Raw genomic sequence first — 17,500 nt, forward strand, 5'->3', positions numbered from 1 at the left:
TTTGGCTGTAACCATTGACTTGCATAGGAAAAACAACTACAATGCAAGTCAATGGTTACAGGTGTTCAACATTTTTTGAAGTATCTTCCTTTGTCTGAAAGAATGAAAGTCAGACAGGTTTGGAATAAATAGAGGTTGAGTAAATGATGTTTTGACTGTAACCATTGACTTACATAGGAAAAACAAATACAATGGAAGTTAATGGTTACAGGTTTTCAACATGTATTGAAATATCTTCCTTGTGGGAAAGAAAGAAAGAAAGAAAGAAAGAGAAAGTCAAACAGGTTTGCAGCAAATTGAGGGTGAGTAAATGACGTTTTGGGTGTAACCATTGACTTACATAGGAAAAAAAACTACAATGGATGTCAATGGTTACAGGTTTCCAACATTTTTCGAAATATCTTCTTTGTCAGAAAGAATGAAAGTCAGGTTTGGAACAAAATAAATGTTAGTTAATGATGTTTTAACTGTAACCATTGACTTACATAGGAAAAACAAATACAATGGAAGTCAATGGTTACAGGTTTTTAACATGTATTGAAATATCTTCCTTGTAAATAGAAAGAAAGAATGAAAGAAAGAAAGAGAAAGTCAAACAGGTTTGCAGCAAATTGAGGGTGAGTAAATGACGTTTTGGGTGTAACCATTGACTTGTATAGGAAAACAACTACAATGGATGTCAATGGTTACAGGTTTCCAAGATTTTTCGAAATATCTTCTTTGTCAGAAAGAAAGAAAGAAAGAAAGAAAGAAAGAAAGAAAGAAAGAAAAAGAAAATCAAACAGGTTAGGAACAAATGTAGGGTCAGTAAATGATGTTTTGGCTGTAACCATTGACTTGCAAAGTAAAAACAACTACAATGGAAGTCAATGGTTACAGGTTTCCAACATTTTTCGAAATATCTTCCTGGAAGGAAAGAAAGAAAGAAAGAAAGAAAGAAAGATGGAAAGTTGGAACAAATGAAGAGTGAGTAAATGAAGTTTTTTCTGTTACCATTGACTTAGGAAAAATAAATACAGTGCAAGTCAATAATTAAAGGTTTACAACATTTTTTGAAATATCTTCTAAGAAAGAAAGTCAAACAGGTTTGCAGCAGATAGAGGGTGAGCAAAGGACGTTCTGGGTGTAACCATTGACTTGCATATGAAAAACAACTACAATGGAAGTCAATGGTTACAGGTTTCCAACATTTTTCGAAATATCAGTGTGAACGAGCCCTTAGAAGTCTCAGAATGAAGACAGCTCTGTTGCATGTTAGGCGTTGAGTGTTGAGAATCCAGCAGAGATGTGTGTTTTGTCATGCAAATGGTGCTTTTTGTCAGTTTTTATCCAGATGCATTTATACACAACACACACTCACACACACACACACTCTCTCATTTAAACACTGCGCTTTCAGTGGCTCTGTGTTTACCAGACAGCTTTTATCCACAGCATACATCTCTCTGCTTGTCTTTATGCTTATTTTTTTCTTCTCAGCACTTTCCCTCATTCACACTGCATTAGAAGTCCACATTTAGAGTCCTTTTAAAGACATTTCAGCCTTTTTTTTTCATTTGCGGCCTTCATATGCTCTCAAGCAAACATTAGAGTGGCTTTTAAAGGAATCACAGCAGATAAAACAGACGCACTGCTATTTTAGAGGGAATGTGTGAAAGACTCGCAGTGGTAAACAGGCCGCGTAGAGCTGCTTCACACCGTCTGAGATGACAAAAATAAATTAGAAGCAGGTTTTTTTATTTTGTTGAGTGCATTTGGAATAATTGGTCGATGCATATTATGTTTCATGATCATGCAAATTAATCTTTTGTACCTTAGATGTCTGTATTTCCTAATGTTTCTCTATCAGCAGTTCTCATGTCAGTATCTTTGTGGCAGCATTATGTAAATGTTGAAAAACAGATTGAATATTTAATTACTGTCCACAGTTTCTTTATTAATTATTATTAATTCATTCATTTTCCTTTTGCTTAGTCCTTTTATACATGAGGGTTCACCACAGGGGAATGAACCACCAGTTATTCCAGCATATGTTTTACACAACGGATGCCCCTCCAGCTGTAACCCAGTACTGGGAAACACACACACTCATATACTTCGGCCGATTTAGTTGATCAATTCCCCTATAGTGCATGTGTATGGGGTGTGGGGGAAACCCACACCAACATGGGGAGAACATGCAAACTCCACACTGAAACACCAACTGACCCAGCCGGGACTCGAACCAGAGACCTAATGCATAAATTGTTCATGATATCTTTGAATTATTCAGCATAATCAGCACATATCTGTATGAAATGATGATACTGGAATGTTAAATGTACTCGCTGACCCTCATCAGTTGTCCTGAACTCTTGATTGCTGTATTCTGAGTAAAGGGTAAGTGATATAGTGATAATATCCACATTAGCAGTCATGGCCAGCTGTTCCTGGAATCACAGACACACACAGATCTTTCATTTATTCACATTTTCTGAGCCGAGCCCTCGTTTATTTTTCTCTTCTCTTCATTTTTTTTTTTGCTGCTGTAAGGCAGTGAGCGGCTCTTCATTAAATTCAGTCATCTGAGGTCAGCGCTAAACTCTGCTGCATTTATGTTTCTGTTCGGTTTTGTTGTTTTTATAGCGTCCCAAAAAGACTTTTTGACTTTTTAAAGATTTCATGAAAATTTAAAAGTACTATATTAATTGATGATGATGAGGATGATGATGATAATATTAATAATAATAATAATAATAAAACTGCTTCAATTATATATAAAGGCAATAATAATAATAATAATAATAAAACTATGGCAATAAATAATAATGACAACAATATTAATAGAAATTATATAACAACAATAATAGGAACAATAAGATTAATAAACAGTAACAATAATACATGATAAAAATAACAACAACAACAATAATAATAATAATAAACTATGGAAATTATACATAATGGCAATAATAATAATAATAATAATGATAATAATAATAATACATATGGCAATAATAGATTGACAAGAAAAATATTAATACAAATAATTAAGCATAATAATAATAATAATAAACAACCTAATGTCAACAACAGCAGCATTAATAATAATAATAATAATTAAAAAATAATTATAACATTACATAATGATAATAATAATTTTTTTAGTAATAATGTATAATAATAAATTATGATAATAGCAATAAATAATTATAATAATAAACAATAATACATAATGACATTAATAATAATAATAATAAAATAAGCAAAGACTGTAATGCATGATAAAATTATTAATTTTATTAATAATAAAAATAATAATGAACTATGGCAATAATAAATGATGACAACATTAATATTAATAGAAATAATAAAACAATGATAATTATAATTATAAACAATGACCTAATGAACAAAAACAATAATAAAAATAACAATGATAAACGATTATAGTAATAATAATAATAATTAAAAAAATAAACTATAATACATAATGATTAACAATAATAAGCAATGACTGCAATAAATAATAATAATAACAATAATATACACTATGCACTATTGGTGTGTGTGTGTGCGTGTGTGCATGTGTTTCTGTCTCTGTATGTAAATATGTGTCTGTATTTGTGCATGTGTTCGCGCTTGTATTTTGTATTTTTCATGCATGTGTGCTGTATTTGTGTGTGTGTGTGTCTCTGTACTATACTAGGTGTGTGTTGTATTTATGTGTATGTGTGTGTGTCTGTACTGTGTGTTAATGTGTAAGTGTGTGTGTATGTGTGTGTGCAGAATAAGTGTTAAGCTCAGTGTGAATGTAAAGGTCAGGCTGAAGTAGAGGACGTCTCGATCCACTTTACACACACACACACACAATGTAAAATAAGCTGTTCCTCACTGCGGGAAAATCAGCACATAAGATCACATAATCAGAAACCCTGCACTGCACTTTGTTTCCCCAAAATTAAAAATTTCTCTAATATTTGTTCTTCAGGAGAAAGTCTTTTTTGTTTTATTTGGGCTAGAATAAAAGCAGTTTTTAATTGTTTTAAACCAATTTTATGGTCAATATTATTGGCCCCTTCAGCAATATTAGTGTTGGATTGTCTCCAGAACAAACCACTGTTATACAATGACTTGCCTAATTACCCTAACTTTACCCTAATTACCCTAGTGAAGCCTTTACATGCCACTTTAAGCTGAACACTAGTCTAATATCCAGTCTAATATTGTGTGCTGTCATCAGAGATGAGTAATTAACACTATTATGTTTAGAAATGTGTTGAACAAAAGTCTTCTCTGCGTTAAACAAAAAATTGGGGGAAAATATTCATGAGGGCTATAATAAATCTGACTTCAGCTGTGCAGTTTGTGCTCAGTTATCACGTTTCTATTTGTGTAAGTTCAGAGTTATCCTGTGAGATCAGCCTTTCAGAAGTTTGTTCTTCATATGTCTGTGTTTCCCCCAGTGTGTGTGTTTTCAGACGTCATGAGCTCATTTTCTTCTTGGCTGTGTGATGAAGCCGTGGGGTTTGTTTCTGTTGACCTGCTCTGCCCTGCCCGTGTGATGTTTGGGGTTTTTCGGGTCATCCTGCTGGGTTTTTATGCAACGTTTATCAGTGGTTTCAGTCTCCCAGTGATCCATATGACACACAGTGCTCCAGTTGCAGCATTATCACACTCATAATGACAAGCACATGATTCATGAAGCTCTCAGAGCCCAGACGAAATGTGGGTCAGAAAACCAGCATCTTTGTTTATTCATTTTTTTTGTCATCTGACATGTATATACAATTGAATAGAGATATATTAGCCCGCCTGTATTTATTTATTTATTTTTAATATATATATATTTATCAATAATCAATATGGGGGTGAGGCAGTGGCGCAGTAGGTAGTGCTGTCGCCTCACAGCAAGAAGGTCGCTGGTTTGAGCCCTGGGTCAGTTGGCGTTTCTGTGTGGAGTTTGTATGTTCTCCCTGCGTTCACGTGGGTTTCCTCCGGGTGCTCCGGTTTCCCCCACAGTCCAAACACATGCGGTACAGGTGAATTGGGTAGGCTAAATTGTTCGTTGTGTGTGAATGTGTGTGTGGATGTTTCCCAGAGATGGGTTGCTGCTGGAAGGGCATCTGCTGCGTAAAAACTTGCTGGATAAGTTGGCGGTTCATTCCGCTGTGGCGACCCTGGATTAATAAAGGGACTAAGCCAAAAAGAAAATTAATGAATGATTAATGCAAACATGCAAACTCCACACAGAAACGCCAACTGACCCAGCTGGGGCTTGAACCAGCGACCTTTTTGCTGCAAGGCAATTGTGCTACCCACTGCGCCACCGAGCTGCCAAAATTAGGAAATTTCCCATGGCAAACATTTACTTTCGGCCCACTATAAAAGTTTGGGCACCCCTGCACTAGATATTTGGGCAAGATGCTGAAAAGCCTTTAATGTAAAATTTACAGTAACTTGCTGGCAATTTTTGTTGACTTTATTTATTTAATTGAAAGAGATTATTAAATTATTATAATTATTTATTATTATTTTTTATTATTATTATTTATCATGATTATTATTATTATCATTTATTATATTATTATTATCATTATTATTATTATTATTATTTAATTATTGTTATTCTTTAATTATCATTATTATTATTATTGTTAGTATTATTATTTTTTTATTATTATTATTTATTATTATTAATTTCCTTATTATTTATTAATATTATTGTTTTGTTTCATTATTATTTATAGCCAAAAAGAAAATGAATGAATGATTAATCAATATTAATTTAATTCATTCATTCATTTTTTTTTTTGGCTTACTCCCTTTATTAATCTGAGTTTACCACAGTGGAATGAACCACCAACTTATCCAGCATATATTTTACGCAGCGGATGCCCTTCCAGCTGCAACCAATCACTTGGAAACATCCATACACACACACTCACTCACACACATACACACTTATGCAAATACGGGGAGAACATGCAAACTCCACACAGAAACGCCAACTGACCCAGCTGGGGCTTGAACCAGCGACCTTTTTGCTGCAAGGCGAATGTGCTACCCACTGCGCCACCGAGCTGCCCAAATTAGGAAATTTCCCATGGCAAACATTTACTTTCAGCCCACTATAAAAGTTTGTGCACCCCTGCACTAGATATTTGGGCAAGATGCTGAAAAGCCTTTAATGTAAAATTTACAGTAACTTGCTGGCAATTTTTGTTGACTTTATTTATTTAATTGAAAGAGTTTAATGGTTAAAATAAAAAAATAAATAATAAAATCGTCTTGACCATGTCTACATGCCTAAATGCATTGAGCTGCTGCCATGTGATTGGCTGATTAGAAATTTGCATTATTGAGCAGATGGACCTAATAAAGTGGCCATCTGCCATCAGCCAATCGCATGGCTTCAATGTTCAATATTCAGTAGGTTTTGTATGATATTTCCAGGATCGTTATTAAAGTGTCCGCTGAAGGCTTCAAAGACGCCTTTGATGGAAATATCTAGAAGGAAAGACGGATGCAGACGCTGTGTGTTCAATTAGAGAGCAGGATTATGTTATGTAAGAGTTATAATAGAGCTCTGGAGACGGAGAGGTTTCTTCCAGACGCATCTACACTGGACATAAAGCAGTCTGAATGAATGAATGAGCACTTCAGAGCACAGGACAGCGGAGGAGAGGAACATGAGGGAGAAATGGAGAGATTGTTGAGGAGTGGATTATAAAAGAAGAGAACAAATACAGGAGATGGCGGCTGTACAGTGGACACTCGCACAAATATAGCAGTTTTTACGATCGCATAATGGAAAGAGTAAAGCCATGACGCTACTGACCAGTCGTATGGGATCAGTATGAGTTTTAAATGTTTTTAATTGTGCTCATCATGACTGCATTATTTGATTAAACCTTCATCGTTAATTGTGCTGGCCAATTAAAGCACAGTGGGATCATCTAACCAATTAGATCACCATAGGGTCATCTGACCAATCAGAGCAGAGTATGAGTAATTGATCAATCAGAGCACAGTAGGGTCATCTAACCAATCAGAGCACTGTGATATGTTCAAATCTGAGCAGAGAAGGGTAATCTGACCAGATCAGAGCACTATCATATGTCCAATCAGAGCAGAGTAGTGTCACCTTACTAAAGATCGTCTGACCAATGAGAGGAGAGTTAGTTCATCTGGCCAATCAGAACACTATCATGTCACCAATCAGAGCAGAGAGCAGTGTAAGATCATCTGACCAATCAAAGCACTGTAGGGGCATCTGACCATCTAGATTACAATAGGGTCATCTGACCAATCAGAGCAGAGTAGGATGATTTGGCGAATCAGGTCAGTGTAGGGCCATCTGACCAATGCGAGGAGAGTGAGATGGTTTGACCAATCAGAGCTGAGTAAGTTCAACTAGAGCACTATCATCTGACCAATCAAAGCGCAGAAGGGTCATCTGACCAATTAGATCACAATAGGGTCATCTGACCAATCGGAGCAGAGTGTGATCATTTGATCAATCAGAGCACTATTATCTGACCAATCAATAACACAATAGGGTCATCTGACCAAGCGAGTTGGATTTTGTGGCCAATCAGGGCAGAGTAAGATTATCTGACCAATCAGAGCAGAGTAAATTCATCTTGCCAATCAGAGCAGAGAGCAGAGTAAGATAATATGATCAATCAAAGCACAGTAGAGGCATTTGACCAATCAGAATAGAGTATGTTCATTTGACCAATCAGGGCAGAGTCAGGTCATCTGACCAATCTGAGCAGAGTAGGATGATTTGACCAATCAGGGTAGTGTAGGGTCATCTGACAAGTGAGAACAGAGTAAGATCATCTGGCCAATCAGAGCAGAGAGCAGAGTAAGATAATCTGACCAATCAAAGCACAGTAGAGGCATCTGACCAATCAGAGTAGAGTATGTTTATTTGGCCAATCAGGGCAGAGTAGGATTGTTCGACCATTCAGGGTAGTGTAGGGTCTTCTGACAAATGAGAAAAGAGTAAGATCATCTGACCAATCAAAGCACAGTAGGGTCGCCTGACCAATCAGAGCAGAGTAGGATTATTCGACCAATCAGGGTAGTGTAGGGTCTTCTGACAAATCAGAACAGAGTAAGATCATCTGACCAATCAAAGCACAGTAGGGTCGCCTGACCAATCAGAGCAGAGTAGGATTATTCGACCAGTCAGAGCAGAGTATGATAATTTGACCAATCAGAGCAGAGTACGATTATTTGACCAATCAGGGCAGAGTACGATTATTTGACCAATCAGAGCAGAGTGTGGCCATCTGTTCAATCAGAGCAGAGTAGGGTCATCTGACCAATGAGAGCAGAGTTCTATCATCTGACCAATCAGAGCACAGAAAGGTCATCTGACCATGTAGATCACTATAGGGTCATCTGACCAATCAGAGTAGAGTATGATCATTTGATCAGTCGGGCAGAGTAAGTTCTACTGAGCATCTTTTCTGCTGTGTTTGCACCATGTTTCTCATGAAAAAGTTTTGTCATTATTACAAAGACATTTTTAGGCAAATGAATGTTTTTTTTTTTGTGTCAGCTACAGAACGAATCAGCTGCTGCTATTTGATTGCTGTTTTTAGTCCGTCTTAATTGGATCGTTTTATATTTCTGGCCTGTGGTTCCCTGAAGCCGCAGAAGGATTTAATTAACAAAGCGTCTTTAATAGACTTGTGCATCTTCGTTGCTTTGAGTGGAAACTGTAGCCATGAGTCATCATAAGCAGACTTTAATTACAGATATTTTTAGCGTAATTACAGAGCGCTGGCTGGATGTTCCGTGCGTCACTTGAGGATTGAGTTCATGAGAAGGTGTCAAAATGTCACTGTATGCGACGCTTCACCTTTCGCTGAAAGTGTGTGTATGTTTATGATCTTTTAATTTTTTTTTTCCATCTCAGGCGTGGACAATAGATGCCTGTAGGCTCTGTGATCTTTCCTGAAACGACTAGCTCTATTTAAGGTGTATGCATTTGAATTGCATATCAATTGTGCATGCATTTAAATCAATGCATGTTATGTAATGCATGTTTGTCTGTTATTCATAAATGAACCAGATTTCTGCAATAGTACTCGATACTTATACGCCAAATAGATTTCAAATGTACAAGCTTATCTGATCATGTTGTTTCTAAACCTCACAATAATCAGTACACTCACTGGCCACTTTATTAGGTACACCTGTCCAACTGCTCTAATTAATTGGTTAATAATGAATTAGTCATTAAAATGCACACTTTATTATGAATGTATCCTTAAAAATTACTAACATGTACATTTATTACTGATTTCGCTTTTCGTTATTTAAGACTTGCATATGCATGTCAGATTTACAGTATCTTGTGTGTTTCTGCAGTCAGACTTCAGAATCATATGGAGTCCTGCATGCGTAAGTCACTGCGACGTCAATCACACATTTAAATCAGTCACTCTCGCTAATTAACCCTGAAGAAAACTTGCACATAATTAGCAGAAGGTGAACTAATTAACTGCCATGTCTGCTTTCTCTGAATGATCCCACACTTATTGAGGTACAGTATATTGTTTCTTCTAATTATTTTATTTCAATTATTATTATTAATTTAAATTATTATGATTATTGATTATTATTTATTTTATTTTTATTATTATTATTATTATTATTTATCATCATTATTATTATTTATTGTTATTTTTTATGTATTGTAATTATTTATTATTATTATTATTATTATTATCATTTATTATATTATTATTATCATTATTATTATTATTATTTAATTATTGTTATTCTTTAATTATCATTATTATTATTATTGTTAGTATTATTATTATTTTTATTATTTTATTTATTATTATTAATTTCATTATTATTTATTATTATTATTGTTTTGTATTATTATTATTTATTATTATTTATTTTATTATTATCATTTATTATTATTATTATTTATTATTATTATTATTATTAATCATTATTATTATTATTATTTATTGTTATGTTCATGTATTGTAATTATTTATAATTTTTTATTATTTATTATTTAATTATTGTTATTATTTAATTATCATTATTATTATTTATTATTATTGTTAGTATTATTATAGTTTTTATTGTTATTTATTATCATTATTATTATTTTGGATTATTATTTATTATTATTATTATTATTATTATTATTATTATTATTAGTTTATTATTATTATTTATTTTAATGCTATTATTATTTATTTTATTATTATTATTTATAATTTTTTTGTTGTTGTTATTATTTATTTTATTATTATTATTTTTGTACTTAGTATAGCAGCATAACCAATACAATACTTCAGCTTAAAATTGGGTAAATATTTCACAGTCAATCATTTCACTTCTTTATAATCATTCATTCAGTTCCCTTGGCTTAGTCTCAGTGGAATGAACCGCCAACTATTCCAGTTTATGTTTTAAGCAGCGGATGCCCTTCCAGCTGCAACCCAGTACTGGGAAACACCCCTACACACTCATTCTCACACACACACACACACACACACACACACACACACACATACACTACGGCCAGTTTAGTTGATCAGTTCCCCTATAGCGCATGTGTTTGGACTGTGGGGGAAACCGGAGCACCCAGAGGAAACCCACGCCAACACAGGGAGAACATGCAAACTGCACACAGAAATGTCAACTGACCCAGCCGGGACTCGAACCAGAGACCTTCATGCTGTGAGGTGTAAGCTGACCATCATTTAAAATAGACAGAAAGTCCTGTAATTGATGTGTATTCTGTCAAAAGTATTCATCTTCATTATCTTCTTCTCCTTCATCATCATCATCATCAGCTCGGCGCCGTCCAGCTTCATTTGTGCGTCTGGATGTTCTGTTCTGTTTGAGCGCTGACGTGCATAAACACACTACTAATGAGGACTGGACTCAGAACACACACACATGCACATACACAGATGTACACTCATTCACATACAGACACACACACACACACACACTCTCACACACACATACACACAGACCATCAAACACATATTTGCACAACACACATGAACATTTAGAGACACACACACTTTACACACAATCACAGATGCACATATGCGCACACACATAAACAAATGCACACTCGCACACAGATTCACACACTGTCATACATGGACACACTTACACACACACTTGAACAAACACACGCACACACATGCTTGACCCAAAAACACGCATGTACAGATGCACACATACACAGGCACACATAAACAAATGCACACACACACACACAAACACACAGACACACACAGATTCACACTCAGTCATACTTGGACACACACACACATAAACAAACACAGACACACACACACACACACACTTAAACAAACACACACTTCACACATAAACACACACAGATGCACACATACACAAATGCATGTGCACACACACACACACACACACAGGCACACATAAACAAATGCGCACACACACACACACACAGATTCACACTCAGTCATACTTGGACACACATAAACAAACACAGACACACACACACACACACACTTGAACAAACACACACTTCACACATTAACACACAGATGCACACATACACAAATGGATGTGCACACACACACACACACACACACACACAGGCACACATAAACAAATGCGCACACACACACACACACACACACACACAGATTCACACTCAGTCATACTTGGACACACACACACATAAACAAACACAGACACACACAAACACACACTTCACACATAAACACACACAGATGCACGCATACACAAATACACGTGCAAACACACACACACACACACACACACACAGGCACACATAAACAAATGCGCGCACACACACACAGATTCAAACTCAGTCATACTTGGACACTCACACACACACACTTGAACAAACACACACTTCACACATAAACACACACAGATGCACATACACAAATGCACGTGCACACGCACAGGCACACATCAACAAATGCACACACACAGACTCACACTGTCATACATGGACAGAAACACACACTCGAACACACACACACATACTTGACACAAACACACATGTACAGATGCACACACACAAATGCACGTGCAGAGAAGCGCGCACACACACACATACACACACAGGCACACACACTTAAACAAACACACACATACTTTACTTGACACATAAACACATGTACAGATGCGCACACACACATCCACATACACAAATACACGCACGCATGCACACACACATATACAGGCACACATAAACAAGTGCACACACACACACACACAGTCATACACTGAACACACACACATGAATAAGCACACACGCACAACCACACTCACACAATGTCAAACATACACACATGCACACACACAGAAACATATGCACAAACATGTAAACCCATAAACAGACTGACACACACAAACACACATGCCCATACTCAAATGCGTGCACACACACATTCTCCAAACCCATAAACGGACACAATCACACACATACACACACTCTTGTACATACACAATTGCAAGCACACACTGACATACATGCGCGTGCTCACACACACACACACACATTGGATTCCTCTCCTCTATTCAAATTGAATGCTAATAATACTTTATCATCATCACTCATATGCTCCTCTCCACTGGCTTTGATTTCCATATACAGGACATTCAGTTCAGTTCATTTAACAGGCGTATTAGCGTCCACCAGCTCGTCACAATTAGCAATCAAATCATTTAGTGCACTAATGTACGCTCGTCTTGCAAAGCCTTGATTGAGATTATGAAAGCGACGAGTTGTGCAACTCTCTCTGTGTGCTAATGTGCCAAAATGACCACTTTAATTGTTGGGACAGAATGATTGTTCCAGGAGAGTCACGTCCTGTTACCAGTTCACAGTTGTAAATCGAGGAAATAAGTCGATTTCACAGACGTTGCATCATAAATCGCTCATGTAGTCTGAGTAAAAGCCAGGTCAAAATAAATATGGGATAAATGATATCGGCTTTGTTGAGTTTGGTGTGTTTCTGAGTACACAGCAAGCAAGCATGCATTTGGACCAAGCGGCAACCTCCCGCTCTCCCTCGTGAAGCTCATACGGAAGTAACTGAAACTGCAATTAATGGAAATTCTGCTAGTCCTGCCTCCATAATAGAGCAGATTTCTATTGACCCCAGTGTTGAAGTGGCCGACTTTACAGCAGATAAAGGTGTTTACAGCCTGGTACAAAGACAGAGTTTGGTGCATATAGCTTATGAGGAGGTGAATTTGTTTATAACTCATCTGTTTCCATATTAAGTTATATATATATATATATATATTATTTTTTTTTTTTTTGAGCATATATATATATTATACAATTTCAATCAACAATATAAAAAACGCTCAAATATTTTTGTGTGAATATACATACAAAACAAAGCAGAAAAGACAAACAATGTGGAAGTAGAATACAATTTTGTAGCAAGAAGTACAATAAGAGTTTATATGTAAAAAATGAAAGAAAATACGTGTTTATACAGATACTGATTGTAAGAAGTCTATGAAGGGTTGCCATATTAAGTTATAATAAGTCTGCATAATTAAGGGCGTTGCCACTTGAGTGACAGCTAGGGCTCGCTTTGTTGCTGTCACTTCACGTCAGCTGATTCCGGCTGATTAGCCACTGAACTCGGCATATACATGGATTTTTTTTTTTTTTTGAAGCTTTACACAGTCTGTTGCCTTTTGGAATTGTTTCCTACAATTATCAGATGATATGGCATGCTGTGTGCACTTAATTGTGCTCACAAACCTTACATGTGGCCTCCATTTCCCAGTCGAGTGAAATTATATACTTATATTCCATCTCTATACATGTATTTGTTTAATGTAAGATCATTTTTTTTCTTTAGAGCTGTAATGCACTCCAGAATCTGCCAGATTGATTAGCTGTAGTCTCTGTAACAGTCATCTGAAGCGTTGTCATACAGTGTTAAGCCTGTATTTCATCAATAGTCCTGCATTTACTAACACAGACTATATCTGATCAAGCATACTGTAGTATTATTAGCTTTATTGGATTGACAATCCATAATAAATGCTGTAAAATATTTTACTTTTTACTACAGTAAACTGTGGCGTATTGTAGTAAAAACACCCCATAGCTGCAGAAAACTACAATATTGGGTCCTTTGCTTTTATTATTGTAGTTGTGTTATTATAGCAACTGTAGAATCACCACAACTGATTAATTACTATAGTTGTTGTGTTACCATCTCAACAGTAGAATAACTACAACAGATTAATTACTGTAGTTGTTGCCATGGCAACTGTAAAATCACCAGATCAATTACTATAGTTGTGTTACCATAGCAACTGTAGAATCATCACAACAGACTAATTACTACAGTTGTGTTATCATAACAACCATATAATCATCACAACAGATTCATTTCTATAGTTGTTGTGTTACCATAGCAACTGTAGAATCACCCCTACGGATTAATTATCATAGTTGTGTTACCATAGCAACTGTAGAATCACCACAACAGATTAATTACTATAGGTGTTGTGTTGCCATAGCAGCTGTAGAATCACCACAACAGATTAATTAGTATAGTTGTGTTACCATAGCAACTGTAGAATCACCATAACAGATCAATTACTATAGTTGTTGTGTTACCATAGCAACTGCAGAATCACCATAACAGATCAATCACTATAGTTGTTGTGTTACCATATCAATTGTAGATTCACCACAACAGATTATTTCAAATACTTTACTATAGCACAGTTCAAACACACTTGAATTTATTGTACAATTTTATTTCTTTTTGCATCACATCAATTAAATATGTATCTGATCCCACAGTCTGCTTCATTTGTTTCATCTTGTGAAACCCGAGGTCTTGCAATAGTCAAAACTTTATTTTTTCCCCAATTAGCAACTTCCGTCACCCGGAATGACCTGCAGGATTTACGATTGCGAATATTACTAACGCTTCCCGTACATCAGCACCATCTGGCTCTCAGAACATCTTCGTTAGACTGAGTTTTTTTTCTATTAATCACTTTATCTGCTGTGATGGCGGAGCTCGACCCGGTCTGAACTGGGAATCTCTCGCTTTAATTAGCTTGAGTTAATTCACATAAGAGCTGCCGCTTTCCAGTAGCGCCCACAATAGAGATACGGTTATGAATATGTCTATACAGCAGAGCAGAGATCATAAACAAACCCTGACAGAGACAATGAAGAAACACAATCATGACCAGCTGTGCATTATGCATGGAGGAACTGTAAACAAAACTCAGGCTATATGAGGACAGGTCACTTCAGGTATAATGAAAAATCTGTGATGAGCATAAAATTGCTATTTGATATCTTCATAGGATGTATATGGGTCAGGTAAGTTCATCTATTACTTCATGAACACCCCAACAATCAGAAGGTCCATAATTGACCATATTTGGATCGGTCATGAAAATTAATGAGCTAATAATGGTTTATTGTAGTATCAAAATACCTTATAATTGTGGAAAAAGAGAGTATTGAGTCATTTCTTTATAATATTGTAGTCGGTGTGTTACCATAGCAACTATAGAATCAACACAACAGATTATTTCAAGTGCTGTACTATAGAAATACCCCAACAATCAGATGGTTCATAATTGACCATATTTGGATTGGTCATGAATGTTTATGAGCTAATAATGGTGTATTGTCATATCAAAATACCCTATAGTTGTGGAAAAATACAGTATTGGGTCATTTTTTCCTCATGTTGTTGTAGTTGCTGTGTTACCATAGCAGCAGTAGAATCAATCACAACATATTTTATTCAAGTACTTTATTATAGAAATACCCCCAACAATCAGAAAGTCCATAATTGACCCTATTTGGATCTGTCGTGAATATTAATGAGCAATTAATGGTGTGTTGTTGAATAAAAATACCTTATAGTTGTTGAAAAAAATGTTGGGTCATTTCTTTATATTATTGTAGTTGCTGTGATTCCATAGCAACTGTAGAATCACCACGACAGAATAAATCAAGTACTGTACTATAGAAATAGTGCTACAATTAAAAGGTCCATAATTGGCCATATTTGGATCGTTCATGAATATTAATGAGCTATCAATAGTGTATTGTTGTATAAAATACCCTACCGTTGTGGAAAATACAGTATTTAGTCATTTTTAGTCATTTAGAAATACCCCCAACAATCAGAAAGTCCATAATTGACCCTATTTAGATCTGTTGTGAATATTAATGAGCAATTAATGGTGTGTTGTTGAATAAAAATACCTTATAGTTGTTGAAAAAAACAGTGTTGGGTCATTTCTTTATATTGTTTTAGTTGCCTTGTTACCATAGCAACTGTGGAATCACCACAACATATTAATTCAAGTACTTTACTATAGAAATACCCCCAACAATAAGAAGGTCCATAATTGACCCTATTTGGATCTGTCGTGAATATTAATGAGCAACTAATGGTGTATTGTTGAATAAAATACCTTATAGTTGTTAGAAAAAACATTGTTTGGGCCTTTTTTCTGCTGTTAAAATGGTGCACGGGTCATTTCTGACTTCATAATTTGATGTCTTGTGTTTGAGCTAAATATAAGAGACTTGTTTTAATTGTCCTCCAGTAATTTGTTGGTGGTTTTTTTTCAGGTTGCCCGATGGGAGCACAGGACTCGTGGTCTGACCCGTCTGTTTGGTGGGCCATATGTGGCCTGTTATTCGCTGGCCGTCCTAATCCTGCTGCTCAATGTTTACCGGAGCCACAGGTAACATCATCTACCACTGCTCTTATGTCAGCAATTCTCCAGATAATGCTGTCCATTGGTCAACTGACCCATTTTATCCAATCCTGCATAAGAGCGCAGGTTCAGTGTTTACTCTGCTCTGCTATATTGGCTTCATCCATAATAATACAGTGACATCTGTGTGACGTGTTCATCTGACCAGCAGCACATTCAGCGCTTCTTTCATCTCACTGTTGCCATGACGCTCTCGTATCCGAGCTGCTGCTGCTGTCAGCGATGTCGCATGTGACTCTGTGTGTGTTTGAATGTATGTGTGTGTTTGAATATGTGTGTGTTGTGAGTGTGAGTGAGAGTGACTGTTTTGGACGGTATAGTAATATAAAGTATAGTCAATTAGATCAATTGTGTGTAGTTTATTTGTTTGCCGCATGCATAGGTTGTTTATTCAAATCTAATCAATCAGAAGAGGGCTTTACTTTCTTTTATAATGCATTATATTTACTGTGTTTTTAATCATTTTAATTTTATAATTTATATTTTCATCTTCGTTTTTTTACTTTAATTTGATACTTTTAATGTTATTTTTTTGCAATTTTTTTTATTTATTATTTGTGTTATTATTCTATTTTATCCCTAATGCGTCCTTTTTTTAATCGTTTTCATTTATTTTATTTGCATTTTGTTCATTTATTAAACTGTGTTTATTTCATTTTATCCCCTCTTTTACAGATTTAACTTAATTTTATTTGCATTT

The 17,500-nt window shown here is 35.6% G+C and overlaps 1 protein-coding gene and 2 long non-coding RNA genes across 3 annotated transcripts in view; 2 read left to right on the forward strand and 1 right to left on the reverse strand.

Moving 5' to 3' along the window:
* LOC147841243 (uncharacterized) overlaps nt 1–555 on the reverse strand; it is a 2,903-nt gene extending 2,348 nt beyond the window's left edge. Inside the window, exon 1 of the long non-coding RNA XR_015503758.1 lies at nt 358–555. This is a non-coding gene — a long non-coding RNA (uncharacterized LOC147841243). The remainder of the gene's footprint in view (nt 1–357) is intronic.
* Nucleotides 1–558, forward strand: part of LOC147841244 (uncharacterized) — a 2,275-nt gene extending 1,717 nt beyond the window's left edge. Inside the window, exon 2 of the long non-coding RNA XR_015503764.1 lies at nt 1–558. This exon is cut by the window's left edge and continues 84 nt beyond it. This is a non-coding gene — a long non-coding RNA (uncharacterized LOC147841244).
* pemt (phosphatidylethanolamine N-methyltransferase) overlaps nt 1–17,500 on the forward strand; it is a gene marked incomplete at its 3' end in the record, with an annotated part of 49,364 nt that overhangs the window by 13,913 nt on the left and 17,951 nt on the right. The window contains 1 exon segment of the mRNA NM_200158.1: nt 16,652–16,767. Coding sequence (NP_956452.1) covers nt 16,652–16,767 — 116 coding nt within the window.

The sequence above is a fragment of the Danio rerio genome, chromosome 12 (genome assembly GCF_052040795.2).
Source record: "Danio rerio strain M-AB ecotype USA chromosome 12, GRCz13ab, whole genome shotgun sequence".
NCBI lineage: Eukaryota > Metazoa > Chordata > Actinopteri > Cypriniformes > Danionidae > Danio > Danio rerio.